Here is a 23167-nt window from a genome sequence, read left to right as displayed (position 1 = left end):
CTTTGACTTTTATGAATATTTTTGAAGAGTACAGAACACTTATGAGTGGAATGTGTTAATTTGGGTTGCCTGATTGTTTCTTCATGATCAGATTCAGTTTATGCAGTTTTGGCAAGAATACTACAGAAGTGATAGTGTGTGTCCTCAGTGCATCATCTCAGAAGGCATGTGGTATCAGTTTATCCCAATACTGATGATGTTAACTTTGATCATGTACTTAAGTTGGTATATGCCAAGTTTCTCCAAGGTAAAGGTGTTCTTTTCTACCTTTGTAATTAATAAACTATTGATAGGGAGATAGTTTGAGACTGTGTAAATATCCTGTTCTCCCACAGCCCTGCATCCAATAATTTAGCAATCATTGATGATTCTTGCTAAAACAATTATCAGTTATACGATGGTGATTTTCTAACTCTATGATTCCTTCTACAGTTGTTGACATTCTATTGTAAAGAAGAGCTTTTTCTTCCCCTCCTCCCATTTTACTTATTTGTTCGCATCACTGTGTACTCAGGGATTCTTCTCTTGTTCAATGTTATACTCATTACTGTCATCATTCATTCTGATACTCATACTGTCCTAGATTTGACCAGTGAGAGCCTTTTTGAGCTGGCTTCTGTGTCTTTCTGAAATGTACCCATTAATTTTGGGGTACTTCCTTACTATCTGGTATATATCCAAATTCATCTTTACACAGCTCTGGAGTCCTACTTCCTTTTAGCTGTGACTATTATTTAAAAACCAAGCAAGAACAGCTGTGCTAATTGCCAGGGTGTCATTGTTTCTAGGCCTATGCATATATACCTATCATATGAATACATTTTTTAAGACTATTATAGTTCATGCTTTTATTGTTAATTCTAATTTCTTAAAGCCCCAGAGGATTCTTCCTTCTCTTATTCCATTCCATATCTCCTTTCTTCCACCAAGAAAACCCTGACTCCCAGCAACATCATATGTACTCATTTGCTCAATTTAAAATACATTAAGAGTTCTAGATTTGCTATATATGTACCACTACCAACCAAAACTCAACATTTCTTTGCTTTTATTGTTTGTAGACTATACCTCACTGAAAGTATATAGTCTAAGCACTGTACTAAAATGGCTTAGTTCTTTCTCTTACGTTCTGAGTATGTAGAAGTACAATGCTGTGTTATATTTTTAAAAGAAGATATTGATTCTGTAATGCTACTCTAATAAAGTAATACCATTTTCTTGAGATCAAATTATCTAAGAGGGAAAAAACACTGAGTTCCCGTGTGGTAGGTACTTTAGGTATGATTACATTTCATTGTCACACAAACAATGAAGTATTATAATCTCCAGTTTCAGATGAGATGACTTAGAGAGATTCAATAATCTTAAGGTTATTACTATTTTTGTTCTTCATCTACCTCTTTTACACAGAAAGAGATTCAGTAATTCAATGAAGTCTCACAGCTAGGGAGGGAAGAGATGGAATGTGGAACCCACGTCTGTCTGACTCCAAAGCCCTTTAATTTTTATTAACTTATACTCATTAAGTGCTTAAGTTGTAGGGCAATGTACTAAGCTCATTTAACTCTCAAAGGCACATCTTTTAATTTTTATTTACTATTTACCTATGAGGAAATTGAAACTTACACTATCATTAGACGAATGGTTAAATTATGGTAGATCCCTATTATGAATAATTATGTATCCTTCATAAGAATACAACTGATCTAGTGTAGCTTCAAAAAAACGTCTACAAGCCACATCATTAACTTAAAAAAATTATGCTGCAGAATATGTTTTTACATTATATAATAAATTAAAACAGCACATACAAACCTATATATTTATATGGGTGTATGCATGCGTATAAACAGTTGATCTTGATCATTTACAGATTCCATATTTGTGAATTTGCCTGTTTGCTAAAATTCATTTGTAACCAACCCCCAAACCAATACTTGTGGTATTTCTGTGGTCATTGCAGACATGTGCAAAGTGGCAAAATTTGAGTTACCATACGCACATGTCCCCAGCTGAAGCTGAACTCTGTGATCTCTGCTGCTCTCTAGTTTCAGCTCTTACTATCCACAACAGCCCTTTCACCATCTGTTTGGTGCCATATTTTTATGTTTTTGGTGGCTTCACTGTTTAAAATGGGACCCAAATGTAGTGCCAAAGTGCTGTCTGGCACTCCTAAGTGCAAAAAGGCCTTATAGGGAAAAATATGCACGTTAGATAAGCTTGGTTCAGGTATGAGTTAGAGTGATGTTGACCATGAACTTAATGTTAGTGAATCAAAAATATATATTAAATGAGGAATCTTTAAACAGAAATACACATAACACGTGGTTATATATTAATCAGTAGATAAAATGTGACCAGAGGCTTGTAGGAACCTAACTCTGTATTCTACTTTGAATAATGAGAACCAACTGCATCTATGTCTGTGTATATGGTTGTGTGTGTGTAAAGATGTATTACGTATAACTGATTATACTTGAGGGTAAAATATAGAGATTGAGGAAAGTTGTTTAAGGAGAATCCTAAGCTTTATATGTAATCAATGTCTTTTTCTAAAAATAAATAAAAAAGGGGTGGGGATCTAGGAAACTCATCAACAATACCACAACTACTTAAATGGCACTGCTAGGACAAAAAGGTGATACTGATTCTAAACCTCATGCTCCTAATCACTATGTTTATCTTACTTTATTTTCATAAATAAAGTAAAATGGAAAGAGGAAGTAACCATTTGAGCAGTGGAAACTGGTAAAGCTCAGTGAGAGGTAGCACATTTAGTGGTTTAGAGAAGGTGCTCTGAAGCCATACTGACAGGGTTTTAATCCTGGTTTTGCCATTCACTAGCACTATGCCTGGGCAAGTTAGTTTAGTCTCTCTGCACCCTTCATATACAAAAGGGGATCACACAGTAGCTACTTCATAGGGCCACTGTGGGGATAATCATGAGTTAAGACATGCAAAGTGCTTAGAAGAGCACTTGGCCCCATAGTAAGTGCTCAATAAATATTAATTAGCTATCAGCGTATCACTAGTAGTATGACTGAAGATAATGACTGCTCTAAAAAGAAAGTGACCTATTAGGAGTAATTTTTTGTTTTTAGAGATGGAGTCTTGCTACATTGCCCAGGCTGGATTCAAACTCCTGGGCTCAAGAGATTCTTCCATCTCACACCACCATGCCTGGCTAGGAATATACTTTTAACTTAACATCCTACACGTAGCTGGATTTTCCTACTTGTGGTAAAGGAGAAATAACACGAATTCTCATTTTTTTTCCTAGCATACACATTATTAAATGTACATTTCTTATTTCTAACACTAAACTTTATATTTGGACTGTAAACTTCTAAAAAGAGTTGTGAGGACCAAAAAAGGACAAACCTGGGCAATACAGTGAGATCTCATTTCTACAAAAAGTGTAAAAAAGCAAAAAAAATTAGCTCAGAGTGGTTGTGCATGCCAGCAGTCCCAGCTACTTGGGAGGCTGAGGCAGAAGGATTGCTTGAGCCCAGGAAGTCCAGGCTGCAGTGAGCCATGACTGTACCACTGCACTCCAGCCTAAGCATCAGAGCAAGACCCTGTCTGAATGAATGAATCAATAAACAAATAGGCAACATGCTTTACAGACCAGATTTTTCCTACTTGTCACATACCCTGCTGAAAATAAGTTTAACTGCTCCAATTCATACTTTCTAGAAATAAGATATAGCTCTTAAACTTAGCAAAGTGACTGAGTTCAACCTTAAAAGTGCCTATAGCCACCAGAAGCTCTAAAATCAAGATCCTCGGAGATTTTCTCCGAGGTCACCAATTTTTCCAAAACTAAGATAATGTCACCTTCCATCTTTCTGATTCTTTAAAATATTACATACAATATTAATACTTTTATTTAATTCTCACTAAGAGATGAACATAAATTGGATTATTTCTGGAGGAAGTCATTCGGAAAGTTTGACTGAAGCTTTTTTTTTTTTTTTTTTTGCAGACCTTAGAAAATGAAATATTCATTTATACAATGAGAGGTACAGTAAATAACCCATTTTATTTCTATTCTAATTGGCATAAAGATAAAATAGTCTGACAGAAAATTAATAAGAACAAGAACCAGGAACTCTAAATAGGTATGAAACCTTATGAAAAGTACTTCTTGTTTATAAATACTAAATCAAATTTCTCGTTATTAAAATTAGAATACAATCTGAATTTGCTCCTTATCCAAATTCACCAGTGTTACAAAGGTGACTTTTTTAAAAAAACAAAGACAAGATCCTGTTATGTTACCCTGGTTAATCTTGAACTCTCGGGCTCAAGATGATTGTCCCACCTCGGCCTCCAAAAGTGTTGAGATTACAAGCATGAGTTATCGCACCTGGCTAGAAGATTAAATTTTTAAGGCAGTCAATAGTAATGGTACCCTGAATGGAGCATTTACTGCTTTACTGTGCTAAGTGTCTTCCAGAATTATTTCATTTAATTCTCTCAGCAATTTCAGGTAAGTATTCCCATTACCTCCATTTTACAGATAAAGAAACTGATAATTAGAAAGTTTAAATAACTTGCTCAAGATCACTTTTAAAAGAGATCCTGACTCTCAACCACCATCTCACATTCCAACCTCCTAATCACTAGGCTATATAATACCTCCCCTCAGACAAGACAGGAAACAACATCCCACAGGAATTTTCCCTGCTTGTATTTTTCTCTTTTTGTGTTTGTATTGTTCTCAGTGTATCTGAGGTTTGTTTAGAATCCAAATAAAACAAACTATTCCTGACAAAATATATTAGTTGGCAGTGAATAGGTCAGAGTCAAAAGAAAGGAGTTAAGCTGAAGGTAAAATATTTGCTGACACCACCCTAATTGATATATTTAAACTGCTGCCAAGAAATTCTTGTTCTAAAGGCTAAAAATAAGTCAGTTAGAGATAGTTTGGTGCTATCCACTAATAAATAAAATAATGGGCCTGGGCTGTGGTATCAGACATAAGGCACACAATAATTCAAACAGAATACATGCCAGACTCCCAATTCATGTATCAGTATGACAGTTTCAAATGCTAGAATTCAGAAGGTCATGAACTTTCCAAAATAATGTTTACACCTAGGTTCTCCAGCTCACACAGTGGGGATTTCTAGTAGCCTAAGGACTTCAACTCAAGTGTATGAATAGTGGTAAATCATTATCTAAATTCTTAGGAGAAACTTCTGGAGTCACGTTTATAGCAGTCTGCTCAGTCTAGTCCTGAGGAATCCTACATATTCTGGAGTTAGAACTTAGGACTGGAGTTGCCTTGATCAGTCGAGAAGCCTCAATCACTCGCTATGGATAAAGGGCAAGACCTCAAGAACACCTGTATTTTTTCATCCCAGTGAAAAGCACCAGAATTATATATACTCTTTTTTCTTTGAGGTACCGTTCACTTTTAAGAGATAAAAGGTCAAATAATGAAGAAACTAAATTGATATCCCAAAGTGTTATTTTATTCCAAACATAAAAAATAGTATTTATATTATATACAATGGAAAATTTCAATACTATTGCTCAACTCTAAGGCAAATAATAACTGCACCAGCATCAATGGGATTAATATGCATTCACTGACCAGAGGAAAGCTGGGAATTTCCATACTTCAAGACTATTATCTTGATAAAAAATGAAGCTACCATAAGTTATCCTGATGAAAATGCCCTTGAAAATTCACCCAAGTAAAGGTCTGGGTTCTAGAGACTACCCACTTTATTACAGTCTTGGTATTTTTTTTTTTTTTTTTTTTTTTTTTTGAGATGGAGTCTTGCTCTGTCGCCCAGGCTGGAGTGCAATGGCACGATCTTGGCTCACTGCAACCTCCGCCTCCTGGGCTCAAGCAATTCTTCTGCCTCAGCCTCCCGAGTAGTTGGGATTACAGGCGTGAGCCACCGCGCCCGGCTGATTTATTTATTTATTTATTATTTATTATTATTATTTTTTTTTGAGATGGAGTCTCGCTCTGTCGCCCAGGCTGGAGTGCAATGGCGCAATCTCGGCTCACTGCAAGCTCTGCCTCCTGGGTTCCCACCATTCTCCTGCCTCAGCCTCCTGAGTAGCTGGGGCTACAGGCACCCGCCACCACGCCCTGCTAATTTTTTTGTATTTTTAGTAGAGATGGGGTTTCACCGTGTTAGCCAGGATGGTCTCAATCTCCTGACCCCGTGATGACCCCGTGATCCCCCGGCCTCGGCCTCCCAAAGTGCTGGGATTACAGGCGTGAGCCACCACGCCCGGTCTATTTTTTATTTTTAAAGACAGGCTTTCTCTCTGTCACCCAGGCTGGAGTGCAGTGGCATGATCTTGGCTGACTGTAGCCTCTACCTCCTGGGCTCAAGTGATCCTCCCACTTCAACTTTCTAGGTAGCTAGGACTATGGGTGCACACCACGACACCTGGCTAATTTAAAAAAATTTTTTGTAGAGACAAGGTCTCACTGTATTGCCCAGGCTTGGCTCAAACTCCTGGTGGGCTCAAACATCAGCATCCCAAAGTGCTACGATTATAGGTGTGAGCCACTGTGCCCGGCCTACAGTCTAGTTAATAATTCATTAATACTAAATGAGAGTATTACTAAATGAAGACTAAAGTGTTTGAGAAAAACTTGAGTTTCAACCACAAGTTATCTTGAACAATTAAGATAACAAAACTCCCATTTTTAGGAAAGAGATAATCTATCTTCTGTGTTTCCAAAACATTGCCTACTCCATCGCTATTCTCTTGATGACATACAATTCCACAAAGAACAAACTGAGAGGAAAAACTGTTTAATCAACAAGTATTATCTCATAGTGTGTATCAGTAAAACAGCCTGCATTCCAAGGCAGTGCTATACAAATTAATTTATTTTGACTGTGCTTCTATTGCTATCTGTTTGCATACTGACACAGCAATTGGTATAATAGTCATTGCAAACTGAACTGATAAATGATACCTCAAAGTAACTTTGTAGCAGGTTATTAGAAATTTTGCATGATACCTTGAAACTTCATTTGCTCATCTATTTGACTGAAACATCTCACCTGATGTTTCACGTAAAAGAAACCAAATTCCAACCTTCCAAATGCTAGGGCAACTAGCTGGATAAATTATACTGCAATACTTACCTAGAGCTGTAAAATCTGAACCAGATTTGAATAGAGCTGATGCCAGGAGCTGAAACTGTTTAAAAAAAAAAAAAAAAAAAGAAGCAAATTAGCTGGCTAAGTGCACTGAAGGAAAATAGCCTTCTATAACTTTGACCATTTATCAGCAACTACGTATTTTTGCATATGTGTGACACAGGTCTATTCACCAAATAGTGGCAAGAAGAACACATTCAGATTACAGAACATAATGACTTTTCTATTAGGCTGCTATTATCATTTTCTAAAATACTGGGCCATGTCCTGGAATTATTTTATTTTAAAAATGTGTTAAAGTATGTACTTATTAAGGAACAACAGCACAACAAAATAAAAAAGGAAACGGTCATTTGAATCTAACACATATGAACAGATTCGTGCCCTGGGCCCTGTTATTGAATTTTTAGCATATATGCATTCTCATCTCAAAAATAAATGTAAGCCACTGTAAAATACCTGATATCTCAGCTGTGTAAATCAAAATCTGAGAAAAAAAGCATGTATAGACCATTCCTAAATTACAACTTAGATTGAGATTCCCAAGTATATATAATTATATTGTTAAAACCCAAAGACCTTTTTTAACGGACATAATGTTGTAAATGTTGCTTAGATTTCCAGGCTGTCAGTTAAAGTTAGTTTAAAACAGACAATGTAATTGAACAACGAAGAAACAGAGTAAGACAAAACTATTGCAACATTAGCAATTTAACAAATAGGCACAAAATAAAAAATCTGGGGAACTATTTATATTTATCTTGAATGAGAATGCAGGAAAAGAGGCAAGTTAAAGGAATGAATTAGAGCAGACAAACTCCTCAATGGAGTTACTTGGCACTTCCCAAGACTTGAGCAGTTAATATCACCAAGTCCTCAGGATATATTTCACATCTATGTTTGCAGCCTTTAATATTTCAGATATTAAATCATGCCAACATTTGTAAGCCCTGATTAATGGTCCTTTGAAGATCAGAAATTGTACAAATATTCCATAGGTATTTATCTAAGCAAGAGTTATGAAAAGGGGGGATAAAAAGAAAAATTTTAAAATGTATAGAAGTTCTTTATATATTCTGGGTATCAGTCCTCTGTCAGACATATCTACTGCAAAGATTGTTTAGTATGTGGCTTATCTATTCATTTATTTTTTGAGGCAGGGTCTCACTCTGTCACCCAGGTGGGAGTGCAGTGGTGTGATCATGGCTCACTGCAGCCTCAACCTCTTGGACTCAAGCAACCCTCCTGCCTCATTTTTTCATTTTTTTTTTTTTGGTAGAGACGAGGTCTCACATGTTGCCCAGGCTGGTCTCAAACTCCTGGTATCAAGCAATCCTTCCTCCTAGGCCTCCTAAAATGCTGGGATTACTGGTATGAGCCACTGAACCTGGCAATGTCTATTTATGTTTTTAAAAGTCTTTTAATGAGTAGAAATTTTAACTTTTTTGAAGTCCAATTTATCAAGATTTTTCTTCGATGATTACTGCCTTTAGTTCATGTCCAAGAAATCTTTACCTATCCCAATGTTGTGAAGATAATCTGCTATGTTTTCTTCTCAAAGCCTTATTCTTCTGGATTTTATATTTAGACCTGTAATCAATCTTAAATTAATGTTTCAGTAAACAGTGAGAAAGGTTTGAGATACCCAGTTATTCAGTATCATTTGTTAAAAACTTTCTTTTCCCCGTTGGACTTGGTACCCCAGTCAAAAAACAAGTGACCACATATGTATGGGTCTACTTCTGGACTCTATTCTGTGGTACTGATCCATTTGTCTATCCTTAAGCCAGTACCACACTGTCTTGATTATTGTAGCTTTATACAGAGTCCTGAAATCAGACAGTATAAAGCTTCCAATTTTTTTTTTTCAAAATTGTTTTGGCTCGTCTAAAACCTTTGCATTTCCATGTAAATTTTACAGTAGTTTGTCTATTTCCTCAATGACAACAACAACAAAGACCAAACTTACACTGCATTAAAATAAAGGCCAATTTGGGGAAAATGGGCAGCTTTAAACAATTTTTAGTGTTTCAATCCATAAATATATCTCTCCATTTATCAAGGTCTTCTTTAATTTCTTACAACAGACTCATTCTACCCACTGGATATTTCTGATACTAATATAAACTATGCTTTTCATTTTCTAATTGTTCACTGCTAGTATAAAAATTGCTAATAATTGCTTTTTTTTTTTGTATTGACCTTGTATTTTTGTAATCTTGCTAAATTCACTTGTCCTAGTATATTGTTTTGTAGACACCATGGGGTTTTGAATGTACATAATCATGTTACCTACAAATGCAAACAAATTTACTTTCTCCTATCCAATCTATATGTTTTTTATGGCTTTTTCTTTATTACACTAGCTAGTGTAATTCTGGTAGAATGTTGAATAGAGGGGCTGATAATATACATTATTTCCTTGTCACAATCTTAGGGAAAAGGGTTTAATGTTTAACAATTAAGAATAGTCCTAGCTGTATGTTTTTCACAGGTGTCCTTTAGGAATTTAGATTCAAGAAGTTTCTTTTTATTCCTAGTTTGCTAAGAATTTTTATTATGAATGAGTCTGAATTTTGTTAGATGCTTTTCTTCACTTACTAAGATGATCTATGGTTTTCCTCCTTCACTCTGTTAACATGGTGAATTACACTGAATTTTTTTTCAAATGTTAAACTAGCCATATATTCCTAGAATAAACCACCACTTAGTCATAGTACACTAACCTTTTAATATATTCCTAATTAACTAAAATTTTCCTAAGAATTTTACATTTATGTTCATGAAAAATATTGGTCCATGATTTTCTTTGCTTGTAACATCTCTCTTGGGATTTTATTTTATTCTAATTTATTCTGAGATAGGATCCCACTCTGTCACCAAGGTTCAGCGTGCAGCGGTATGATCACAGCTCACTGTAGCCTCAGCCTCCCTGAACTCAGGTGATCCTCCCACCTCAGCCTCCAGAGGAGCTGGGACTACAGGCATGCACCACCACACCCAGCTAATTTTTTGCATGTTTTTGTAGAAACAGGTTTTTGCCATGTTGCCTAAGCTGGTCTCAAACTCATCGGCTCAGGCGATTCACCCCTCAGCCTCCCAAAATGCTGGGATTACAAGCATGAGCCACCACGCCCAGCTTCTGTTGGGATTTTATATCAAAGTTAACCTGGCTTATAAAAGGATTTAAGAAGTATTGCCTTCCTCTAATTTCTGAGAGTCTATGTAAAATTGTATTTTTTTTTTCTTTCTTTAAATGGTTGATAAAATTTACTGCTATTATGGGCCTAGAGTTTTTTTTGTTAGAAAATTTTTTATTACAAATTCAATCTCTGTAGTAGATATGGAGTTCCTTAAGATTTTCTATTTCTTCTCGTGTCAGTTTTGGTCAACTGTGTCTTTTAAAGTATTTGTCAATTTCATCAAGTTGCTGAATTTGTCAATGAAGTTTTCCATACCCACTGTACTTTTAATATATGTAGGGTCTAAACTGATGCCCCCTTTTCATTTGTAATGTTGATAATTTACGTTTTCACTTTTTTTCTTGGTGATATGGTTTGGATTTGCGTCCCTGCCCAAATCTCGTGTTGAATTGGGGGAGGGGTTTGGTGGGGGACCATTGGATCACAGGGGCCAGTTTCCCCCTTGCTGTTCTTGTGATAGTGAGTTCTCATGAGATCTGATGGTTTAAACATGTGTGGCACTTCCCCCCTCATGGTCACTCTCTCTCCCACCATCATGTGAAAAAGGTGCTTGCTTCCCCTTCACCTTCTGCCATGATTGTAAGTTTACTGAGGACTCCCAGTAATGCTTCCTGTTAAGCCTGTGGGCCTGTGAGTCAATTAAACCTCTTTTCTTCATAAATTACCCAGTCTCAGGTAGTTCTTTACAACAGTGTGAGAACAGGCTAATACACTTGGTAAGTCTTGCTTGGGGTTTATCAATTTATTTACCTTTTCAAAAGGCCAACTTTTCACTTTTAAAATCTCTCTATTGTTTGTTTCCTATTTCATGAATTTCTTATTTTCTACTTATTTGGGGTTGAATTTGCTCCTCTTTTCTAACTCCTAAGGTGAAAAATAAATTGTTTTGGCTCTACATACAGGATGAGGAGAAAACTATTATCTTAACAATCTGATTAAATACGTGAACTGTATGTACTGGCCGAAGGATTTTAACACATACCAAGGGATATTACAGACCTCTTTCCCAAACTCTGGATTCAAATATCCAACAGTCACCTCAACATCTTCAGTTGGCTGTCTCATAGATATCTCAAACTGAACATTTCCAAATTTAAACTCCTGAATGCCAGTCAGGAGTCCCCACAAACCAGCTCCCCACAGAACTTTCTCACTTCAGTTGATAGTAACTCCATCTTTCCAGTTTTTCAGGCCAAAACCTTTGAGTCATTTCTTTCAAACACTAGATCTAATCTATCATAAAATTCTGTTGGTTCTATCTTTAAAATATATTAAGAATCTGCTCTATTTACTTCTCACTGCTCTACTATTACTTTGGGCTGAGCTATAGTAACTCCTTGTTGCCCAGGCTAGAGTGCTGTGGCACAGTCTCAGCTCACTGCAACCTCCACCTCCCGGGTTCAAGCGATTCTCCTGCCTCAACCTCCCGATTAGCTGGGATTACAGACACCTCCCACCATGCCCGGCCAATTTTTTGTATTTTTAGTAGAGACGGAGTTTTACCATGTTGGCCAGGCTGGTCTTGAACTCCTGACCTCAGGTGATCCACCCACCTCAGCCTCCTGAAGTGCTGGGATTACAGGCGTGAACCACTATGCCCGGCCCAGTACTTATTCAATTCTAATGTACTATATAATTTGCTTCTTTAATGTTTATTGTCTTTCTCCACTAAGATGTAAGTACCTCCTAGGCAGCGATCTTGTTTGGTTTGCTGATATAGTTCCTCTGCCTAGAATGCCTGACCTATTATGGGGAATCGACACACATCTGTTAAATGAATGACACCAGTACTCTGGAAACTCCGCAGAAGTGTAATGAATATAAAATGTGTTATTGTAGCTGAAAACTTATTCTCATTCCTTCTCTATTATAGAAGTCTTCTCTGAAAGTGGTATAATTGATTAGGCATCCTTTTCTCATGCCTTTTCTAGAAAAAAATATCATTTTTTATAAGATTTATTGTAAGTTCATCACCAATTCAGAACCCATGTTCTGAAGACTGGAGGAAGCCAGTAACATTTTTTTGTTATATAGTTGATAGTCAGCTGTCAATGTCCTGACAACAGGCACAATGATGATGATCATAACAGCTGTGAAAAAAAAAATCTAAAAAACACTTCTCGTGTTTTGAGACTTAAATGAGAAAGTCATTTAATAACATTAAATGTCTGTAAAACATATAAACAGAACAAAAACAAGTTACTATAGAAAATGAAGAACAGTAACGCCCTTCTCAATGAGTGGAATGATTTCCTACAATGAGATCTACATGTCTCACTGACAAATATCGTGAGTATACATGTGAACTGTTACCAGAGGATTTCTTCCCCTCAAACAGACTGTTGGATATAAAACGTTTTAAAAGTTAAATATGTTCACACATTTTAAAACAAAATAATAATACTACGGACCAGTAATTCTCAATGTCAGGAATGTTTTCTATTTTCTGTTCTTTAAGAGCAGACAGAGGAGAATCTTAGGGTGAGGGCATTTTTTTTTTCTTTTTTTTTTTTTTTGAGATGGAATCTTGCTCTGATGCCCAGGCTGGAGTGCAGTGGCACGATCTCAGCTCACTGCAAGCTCCGCCTCCCGGGTTCACGCAATTCTCCTACCTCAGCCTCCCCAGTAGCTGGGACTACAGGAGCCCACTACCACGCCTGGCTAATTTTTTTGTATTTTTAGTAGAGACGGGGTTTCATCGCATTAGCCAGGATGGTCTTGATCTCCTGACCTCGTGATCCGCCCTCCTTGGCCTCCCAAAGTGCTGGGATTACAGGGGTGAGCCACTGCGCCCAGCCAAGGACATTGTTTTAAAAAGTGTCTGAGGTGATTCTGATGCCAATACACACACACACACACACACACACACACACACTTCACCATTTCTTTCTAACTTCTACTAAGGCTCACCAATTCTTGCTAGATTAAGCTTTTATGAAATGGAATGGAAGCTGGTGGCACACAAAATCCTAAGTTGTTACTATTTTAAAAAGAAGAAAAACAGAAACCAGCTACCAAAATTTTAAAAATGGCTCAAATGAACTTGAGATACCTCCCTGTCCTGTTTTTTTTCCCTATTAGTTTAACTTTAAGAACAAACTGTCTTGTTTTCTTTGGCCTACTTGCATCTCACACAGCTGAAATTATTTACTTTGAAATATTGTTTTGGCTTCAAAAAATAAGGAAAAAATGATTGTTCCCAGTTACAGCTATTTTACATAGAATATGGAGAAAATACAAGGAAATCTATGCATAACTCTCAAATGCATGGCATAACAAAATTAACATTAATGGACTCTTCACAACTAAGTACAGTTATAAGTCATAAAAGATTAAATCAAACATATTCTGCCACTTGGCAAAACTATAATTATTTCTCCTATTTGCACAGTATCATGAATTGACTGAAAACTCAAAGAAAGACAATTAACTGTCCCCCTTCATGGGGGTTCTGAAGCATGTCCTGCAGATTCTCTACCTAGTGAAGGGCTGTAATCAATATTGAGAGACTTACGACTTAATTTTATAGTACGAAACTGTGAAAGAGTATCGCTTTGTTATGGTGCTGAAGACACGCAGCCTCTATTGCTTGAAAGTACAATGAACCTGGAGCCTGAAAGTGATTCAACATTAAATCTGACACCTGTGTCAATGCTCAAGCATGCCGGGCACAGCTTGATACTGCTATCACAAAGCCAAAGCAAGGCAGCAGCTAACATGGACAGAGACCTAAGGGTCAGAACTACATATAATCAGCACAAATTCTGTGAGTGGAAGGCAAATGCACTGCAGTTCAGATATTGCTAGATGAACAAGGATGGCTGGCAAAAGGAAAAAATGACAAAAACACAAAAATCATTGCAGGCATTTTCACACACCATGGATAAGCAAACATGTCCTTAAGCATATGAAATCTTCAGAAACAGCTATTTCTATCACAATGTTATGTAACAAAAAACTGAAAAGTAATGATTGGCTAACTGATTTCTCCATCTTAGCAACTAGTGATGAATGAAATCAGTAGCCTATAGACAAACAATACTGCTACAACATTCACATAACTAAATATTAAGGCACCAAGGATTCCAACTCCCACCAACCTCTCTTCATTTTCTCCCTAAGCAACAGGGGAGTTTTCTTTCCTCTCTTGGGGGATCTTAACTATCCACAGAAAAGTTTATATTGAACCACTATGTAATCCTTAAGTAAAATAATCATGGGACTATGGACAAAGTAAAAATTTCTATTTGCTTTCCGAAACACAAAACTAAGTTAAAACTTTATACCTGATAATCCTTTTCTGAATGGACCAAGGGTTTTTGGTGACTTGAATCTTATCACATGAAAACATGCCTATTCAATTTTTATTTCACCTGCTCTGTGACATTTTAGAGATTACTGATGTCATCATATTTTCTTCATTTTCCTTTACATACTCAAGAGCAAAATCATTAAATATAAGTTAGGAAGACATTTAAAAATACTTAATTTCTGAAATTTATTACCACCTTTCTTTACCTCTTTTGTCTCTTCTGGGTCTGAATGATCCACAGTTATATAAAGATCGTTTTGTAAATATTTCAGAGCACTAAGGGGATCCATTTGGGCCTTTTCTTCAAACCTAGAAAATGTAAACAAGGATAATTATCTGGAGTTATGAGAAAATATCAGAAATGTCTTTCAGACCTGGAATAAAATACACTGTTACACTGCGTATGAGGAGTTGTTCTGGATATCTAGAAAATGTCAGTTCAGGAATACAGAAGTAACAATACTGCCATGTAGATAGTGTAGTTGTGGAGTTCTTGAAAATGTAATGGTAATGCCAGGTGGTCGCAGACAGCTGTGGTGCTAGCGACTGGGTAGGAGCATTTCCTATCTTCTCTTAAAACTACAAGGTAGCACTAAACCAACTACCAAACAAAGTGAATATACTACGTATTTTATAAAACAGAACTTTAGAAAATCCCACTGTGTTTCATCCAAAACAAGTAGACATAAAAATAAAAACACTTTCTTAGATTTGTGTATTTTCTAATGGAGATGCTTAACAGATACCTTGGAAACTGAAATAAGCAGGGTATCTTTAAATGAATATCATTAACACTGATTACTTTTAATGAGATTATGTCCATGTCTCAGTCAGTAAAAAAAACTGCAGCAACCACTTATCAAGCATTTGTAATATGCTAGACATTGTATCAAGTATTTTACATGTATCACTTCATCTATCCTCACAATAATGCTATGATGATGATCTATTTTATCATCGTTTATCACACACAAAAAACAAAAAAACAGGGTGTTGTGGCTCATGCCTGTAATCCCAACACTTTGGGAAGTCAAAGTGGGTGGACTGCTTGAGCCCAGGAGTTTGAAACCAGCTTGGCCAACATGGCAAAACCCCATCTCTACAAAAATTAGCCAGGTGTGGTGGCACGTGCCTACAGTCCCAGCTACTTGAGAATCTAAGGTGGGAGGACTGCTTGATCCTGGGAGGTCAAGGGTATAGTGAGCCATGATCGTACCACTACACTCCAGCCTGGATGACAGAGTGAGATCCTGTCTCCAAAAAAAAAAAAAAAAAAAAAGCACAACTGAGGTGCAGAGAATGAATCTGGATGAGTTCTCCTAAACAACAACAACAAAAATCTGTAACTATCTATATCTATATATCTATTTGAAAAAGATAACGTCTCTGTTATACCATAATTACATACAGGTTTATTTCTAATAAGTTGGTATACTTTTCAAAATATACAGACACGGAAAAGATGAATTTTCTTTGAGTAGGAAAGACGATGAAGAGCCTTTCACGATGGTGTTCAGGTTGATGGCATCCTTGGTGACAGGGTATCTGTACTTCACACAGGGACAAAGACCAGCAAAATATTACAGCTCTCTTGTACCAGGCAGTACCCTAAGAGTGACAGCCAGGCTTACAGCCTTCAGATGAGAGTCCTTTAGGTAAAGACTATGTTACTCTACCATCTTGTCCACAACAGATTAGATTAGACCAAGGTTTTGGCACCCACGCTTTGATTAGCAGTTTATAAAGTAGTTTGGCAGAATTCTTCCTAATAGGGACACTCTCCCCAGGAAATGCTTTCTAAGAAGATTCTTTCTCTTGGATAATCTGAATATGAGACATATAAGGACATGTAAAGAGCAGACAGAAATAGAGAAGGCAGTAAACAGAAGCCATGAGATGGCAGATTCTGTCTGTCCGTCCATCCGTCCGTCCATCCATCCATCCATCCATCCATCTATCATTCTATGCCTCTATCTACCTATCTATCTATGCATCTATCTAATCTATCTAATCTATCTATCTATCTATCTATCTAGGCCACAAGGTTGGCAGAAAGTCAGCAGCAGTCAGTGGAACAGGACAAGCAGATGGAGAAAGAAGCAGACAGAGGTACAACGAAAAGCTACAGTAGCACCTGGCTACTAGAATTGTTCCAGTATCCTAAACAATTCTCCATCCAGTTTCACCATTCAAATGCTGAGAAGGTGCCTTAATTCCCTGAATAATCTAATAATAAATCTTTTTCAGCTGAGGTATCCAAAGCATGTCATTATCCTTTACAACCTGAAATAACCTAACCAACACACACCCACAATCCTATATCCAGTAAAGAGATCAGTGTCCTGAAAGTTATGTTTTCCATCTTCATTTTCTAAGCTATTTTTGGCCAGCAAGAACTTATCACAGACTTGTGTCTGCAGCCTAGAATTGTATTTTAATCAACAGTTCTGCCCTGTTCCTAAATTAACAGAAATTAATCCTATAATAATTTTTTTTTGCCCATTTCTACCCTCAAATCATCAAGTTTGGAAACCTGAACGTCGTATGAAAAAATCATAGTGGTATTTTATTTATTATATCAAGTGACATCAGTAAGAAACAAGGAGGTACTTCCTTGGCACACAATATACTTCTTTCCCTCCTAAATTTATATTCTAACTAAACAGAATAATTATTTTCCATTACGAACAAAACAAAAATAAGCCAGTCTAACAGTGTAGTACAAGCTCCCGTATTATAAAAAAATAAATCTGCATAACATTTGAATTAAAAAGGCAATTTTTGTGTTCTACCCAATTCATAGACACAAACTTCTTCTATTCTGTCTATAATGTAGTGATGTCCCTCAAATTCTTGAATTTATCTAACAGCTTGGTAGAGAAAAAGGTCTAAAATAAGCCTTTTATTGTCAGTTTGAATTAGTAGTTGACAAGATTTTCAAGATGCCCTAAGAGTCATCCTCGACTGCTTTCTTTCTCTCATACCCATATCAAATCCATCAAGAAATTCTGTTGGCACAATCTTCAAAGTTTATCCAGAATGTTAAGATGCCTTCCTGATCTCTTGTGGAGTGTCTCTTCCTCTGCCTGTCCCTCAAATGGTGGTGGTCCTCAGAGAATACTCAGCAACCCTTCACCCTTCTTGCTCACCCTGAGCAAGCTCCTTCTCCCCATGACTCACAACTGTAATGTCAGGACAAGTCTTTTCACCAAATGTTCAGATGGTCTCCGCCTGCATGTCTCACAGACTTCTCAAACCTAAAGTGCCCCAAACTGAACTAATCTTTTCCAACACATAAACCTGTTGTTTCTGAAGAATTCCCCACCTAAGGGAAAGCAGCCACGAGTTTTACCCAGTTCTTCTGGAAGAACATACAGAATGATTTTTATAAAATACAAGCCTGAATGTGTTACTCCTCTACTTAAAATCTTTCGACCTCCCCTAAGAGTAAAAGCTGAAGGCCCTTTACAAGCTGTCCCTTTCCTAGTCCCTTCAACCTCATTTCCTACCACAATCATCTCACTCATTCTACTTCCACCACACTTCTTCTCAATTCACTCCTCAAATTATTCAGGCATCTTTTTAACTTCAGAGCCTTGACTATTACCTGTCTAGAACACTCCCCACCCCACCAGACAGCTATATGATTCAGTCCCTTTTGTCCCTTAAGTTTCTATTCAAATGCCATCTTCACTGTGCAGTCTATCCTGATATTCTCATTTAAAACTATATTCCCACCCCCCTCACCTGTACAAACAATAACTCAATCTGTTTCTTTTCATAGTATTTACCATCTAACATGTAATATAAATTCCTTATTATGTTTATTGTTAGTCTCCCTTCTTAAGAATGGACACTTGAGGGCAGATTTTTGTTCATTTTCTTCATTGATACGTATGTATATATGACGGTTAAGCGGTGAGCTCTGGAGTCAGAATGCTCAGGCTCAAATCCTGGCTCTGTCACAGAATAATATACAGGGTCTAGCATAAAGTAATTGACAGTCTGGTCTTGAAATCCTGGCCTCAGGCAATCCTCTTACCTCTGCCTCCCAAAGTGCTGGGATTATAAGCATGAGCTACTGCACCTGGCCCTAAAGCAAATTTTTATTACCATATAACACTACAGCAACCAAAAGGAGAGAAACCCTTTTCTGCATTTTTTAGTAGTTTATTGACTTCTAGGCTAAAAAGCAAACATGACTCAGGGTGCGTGCGTGTGTGTGTGTGTGTGTGTGTGTGTGTGAATGTATATGTATATATATGAAAATGTTTGATTAAATGATTTTGCAATTTAATAATAAAGGTGACATAAAACTACAAGCTTTGAAATTGTATTGTGAAACATCAAATTAGGAAGATATGGTATAGTCAACTATACCACTACATTCACTGTTAAGAGAGTTATCAAAAGCTCAGGCATGTGTCATTAAGCTAGAACTGATCTAATTTGTAGTTAGCTTTTAGTTACTTCAATGTAGGCATGTCACCTTCACAGAAATTATTTTCCATTTTTTTAACAGTTGCAAAATTTCACTTGTTCCGTATTTATAAATTTTTAGCATCAATATCTGTATTTTGTATCTTCCTTTGAAAAATGAAAGCAAAAATAAGTGGAATAACAAGGCATTTACAAAATTCATGATCTTCATAGTATTTACACTGTCTCATTATTAAATTTGCCAAGAGAAAGTTCTATCTCCAAAGCTAAGTAAAACCAACAATAGCTGATAATGTTAATTAAATGTTTTCAGTGAATTACTTTCATACCTGTGTTTTCTTATGAGGTACTTGCAATGCCTCAGTAAATAATCTTTTGAAGGTCTACACAACTTCAGTGACCAGAAGTCATCTAATCTCATCTTTGGAGAACAAGATTTTCCTGGATTCCCACCAAATAAGTAATGAACCTATAATAAGCAAAATAAGCCAGATTTTTAAAAATGCATGCATACCCAAGATATTCTAGTAGCAGTGCATAACAGGTTAACTTCCTGAGCCCATTCAAATAAAAAAATTAAAAATTACACTGCATTTTTACCAAAAGCTTCTCTTGATCTTTCTCGTTTCTATTTTACTTTAAAGCACCATGGCTACTTTAAAAAACTGCATGTATGCTAAAATGAGTTATATTAACATAACTACAATGACAGTGGAAGGCATGAAACAAAAACAATGATAGGAAGAAGTTAATCCAAAGTATTATTTGCTGAGGACAACAAATAATGGGGATAAAATTAATCAAAATATTGATCATATAACAAATATCTTAAAAATTCTGACATAAATGCTGAATCACTAAAAGTTAACAGTCAAGTCAACAGGTCAACTAGAAACTTTAAAAAATTTTAGGCCAGGCACGGTGGCTCACGCCTGTAATCCCAGCACTTTGGGAGGCCAAGGCGGGCGATCATGAGGTCAGGAGATTGAGACCATCCTGGTGAACACTGTGAAACCCCGTCTCTACTAAAAATACAAAAAACTTAGCCGGGTGTGGTGGCGGGCACCTGTAGTCCCAGCTACTTGGGAGGCTGAGGCAGGAGAATAATGTGAACCCGGGGGGTGGAGCTTGCAGCGAGTGGAGATCACGCCACTGTACTCCAGCCTAGGCAACAGAGCAAGACTCTGTCTCAAAAAAAAAAAAAAAAAAAAAATTTTTAACATCTTAATTTTGCTTTAACTGAAATGCCAAATATTAAATGGCACATATAATTTGTGAAATAACATTAAAAACATTATTCCATAATTCAATACCAAAAATGAAATGCAAAAGGAATTTATAATGATTTCACTATTACATTAATCAGTTATCTGTTCCTCAGATAACTTTGGAAGATAAAACAGTGAAGAAACGCAATCACTTTCATAAGTGGTAGAAGTGAGAGGTATAACTGCCTAAATTTATTGCACTTGAATGTTTTTCTGTACATATACAAAAGCATTTAAATATTTAAGTATTTTAATTACAATTAGTGTATACATTTATTAAATTTAAATTTAAATATTTCCTAAAATTTTAAAAACATTTATATTCATTGGTGTTTACTCACTCCCATGTTATCTTTTACCTAAAGGTCTCAAAGTATATTGCATAGAATTTAAATAATCATCCATGGCTTAACAGAAAAATTGGTCTCTGTCAGTAATTTACTATGTAATCTAAGTCCAATCACTTAAGTACATGGTTAAGTTTAAGAGAGAAATAAAGAAAGAACTCTCAACACTATGACACTAAAAATTCACAACACAGGACCATTTCACAAGGCTGATTTAAAAGAGGTATCACTAGTATATCAGGAAAATTAAGATAAAAAGACTTCTTACACAATAGGAAAATCTAAAACCAAAAACCACGTTATATCACGGAACAAGGTACCTAAATGCTGACAGTTGTACATATTTTACTTGGATATTCACATTGCAGAAACAATAGGCTATGTCATGTATCTAGATCTATACAGCTAAGAAGCTGCCACTGACTATTTTCAAAAAAGGAAAAGTATCAAGAATTACAGACTACGTAAAAATGCTATTCTCTTAAGGAATTTTAGGGAGAAGTGATATTGGGTGTTTGTTATTCTATTGAATGTCTACTATGTATTTTAACTTTTTACTCAAATCCAATTTAAAACAATCAGAAAGATATATTTGGGGATTGTTTCAGACAGTAAGCCATGGAAAGTTTACAGGTCAATGTAGTTAGGATACCTTGTGTAGCTCATCGTATACAAGCTGATGGGCAAACCTTGGACATGGTTCTTCTTCCTGAAGACTTTTAGTTGGATTATCCTTTGCAGCTTGATCATTCTTATAGACACAAGACCTGCAAGACATTGCTTTTAAGGCATTCTACCCTAGAGAATTAGCAGCAAAGATAATACAATTGTAGCAAGTAAATTAACTGCACGTCTAATTACTAACAAAAAATTTTAGGAATGTGTTCACATCATATCTTAAAGTTCTAGTTATTCATAAAACAATCTGAATTTGTTAGAACTGAGTTCTAAAGTTCTTTTGACGTCCATTAAATAGCTCACATATCCTACATTTTGTTATGAAATACAAACAGCATACATGAAAGCTCAAACTAAAGACTGAAAGAGATGCTATCTTGTCTATGTATGCACAATAAAAATGTACAGTATACATTGCTGTCATTTGACTGTAAATAAATCTCCTATTTAGAAAATAATAAATTCCTTAGCTGCAGAGCATACTCTCCATTATGAATGGAGAAGTTCTCTGAAGTGCTTCTGTTCTGCACAATATTCACTTATGGAGCAATTACAGAATGTCAGAGCTGGATCCATGTTTTCCCAAAGCAAAATGTGCAGCACCAGTTCTGTGGGATGCTCTATGACACAAAAGTCATGGTTTGGAAATGCTAAGTAATACTGTCGTCCCCTCCTTGCTATAGTCAAGCCTCTTCATTTTATGAAAACTAAGATCTGGGAACATTAAAAAAATAGCATTGTTCTCAAGTTCACACACCTCCTTGAGAACGGAACCTAGACTAAAATACAATTCTCTTGAGTCCCAGGCCAGGAACCATCTACTACTTGAAAAACACAGAGGTAAAATCCATTCACTGAACATCATTGTATACATAGGTACCGACATTGATTTTTTTTCAATACTGACTTTTAAATATACAATGTCACAAATTAACATAATACTCTCATTTCTCTCTTCTTTTGAATAAACCAACAACCTCAAATAATTGTTACATTGGGATTGCAGCAGAGACAAGAGTTCCTTACCAACTATTCCTCACAATGTCATAAATCCAGAATGAATTTCTAACATTCTCTTCCCTCTTTTCCTTATCTTTGCTGAGTCCAGATAAGACATGTATTTCATTCAGTTCTGGATCAATAGTTGCTCTCTGTGTAAATCCTGTCATTGGAACTATAAATTAAAGAAAAAAATAAGATGAAAATATTCACATTAGATAGATTAGTATTTCCTTCCTTCCTTCCTTTCTTTTCTTTCTTTTTTTAAAGAGACAGCATTTCACTCTGTTGCCCAAGCTGAAGTGCACTGTGGCACAACCATGACTCACTGCAGCCTAGAACTCCTGGTCTCAAAGGATCCTCCTGCCCCAGCCTCCCAAGTAGCTGGGACTACAGGCATGCACCACCACACCCAGCTAATTTTTTTATTTTTTGTAGAGATGAGGTCTTGCTATGTTGCCCAGGCTGGTCTCAAACTCCTGGCCTTAAGCAATATTCCTGCCTCATCCTCCCAAAGTGCTGGTATTACAGGCATGAACCACCACAACCAGCCCCTACTAGTTTCTCTTGAAAAGATCAATACACCTTTATTCTGCTCTATGTGTCCACATACTTAACTTCTAACACACTACATAACTTTTTAATTAAACAATAAACAATTATATATTGCCTTCTCCTTACTCTATGAGCTCCACAAGGAAAGAGGCTGTTTTGTTCACTATTTTGTTCCCAGTGTCTAGAATAGTGCCTGGAATATAACAATTACTAAACAATT

The 23167-nt window shown here is 36.3% G+C and overlaps 1 protein-coding gene across 9 annotated transcripts in view; it reads right to left on the bottom strand.

Moving 5' to 3' along the window:
* MKLN1 (muskelin 1) overlaps positions 1-23167 on the bottom strand; it is a 399844-nt gene that overhangs the window by 16930 nt on the left and 359747 nt on the right. For 5 of the 9 annotated variants that reach the window (XM_063667815.1, XM_054495363.2, XM_054495365.2 and 2 more), the window contains 5 exons: positions 22420-22567; positions 21368-21482; positions 19430-19569; positions 14867-14969; positions 7131-7185 (listed from right to left, as the gene is read on the bottom strand). In XM_063667815.1, the coding sequence (XP_063523885.1) occupies positions 7131-7185; positions 14867-14969; positions 19430-19569; positions 21368-21482; positions 22420-22567 (561 nt within the window). Of the gene's footprint in view, positions 1-7130; positions 7186-14856; positions 14970-19429; positions 19570-21367; positions 21483-22419; positions 22568-23167 lie in introns of all 9 variants that reach the window. The other 4 variants (XM_063667819.1, XM_063667817.1, XM_063667816.1 and 1 more) reach the window with 1 other exon arrangement.

The sequence above is a fragment of the Pongo pygmaeus genome, chromosome 6, assembly GCF_028885625.2.
Source record: "Pongo pygmaeus isolate AG05252 chromosome 6, NHGRI_mPonPyg2-v2.0_pri, whole genome shotgun sequence".
In the NCBI taxonomy this organism is placed as follows: Eukaryota; Metazoa; Chordata; class Mammalia; order Primates; family Hominidae; genus Pongo; species Pongo pygmaeus.
The sequence above is the reverse complement of the archived record's forward strand: the minus strand, read 5'-3'. Positions and strand labels throughout refer to the sequence as shown.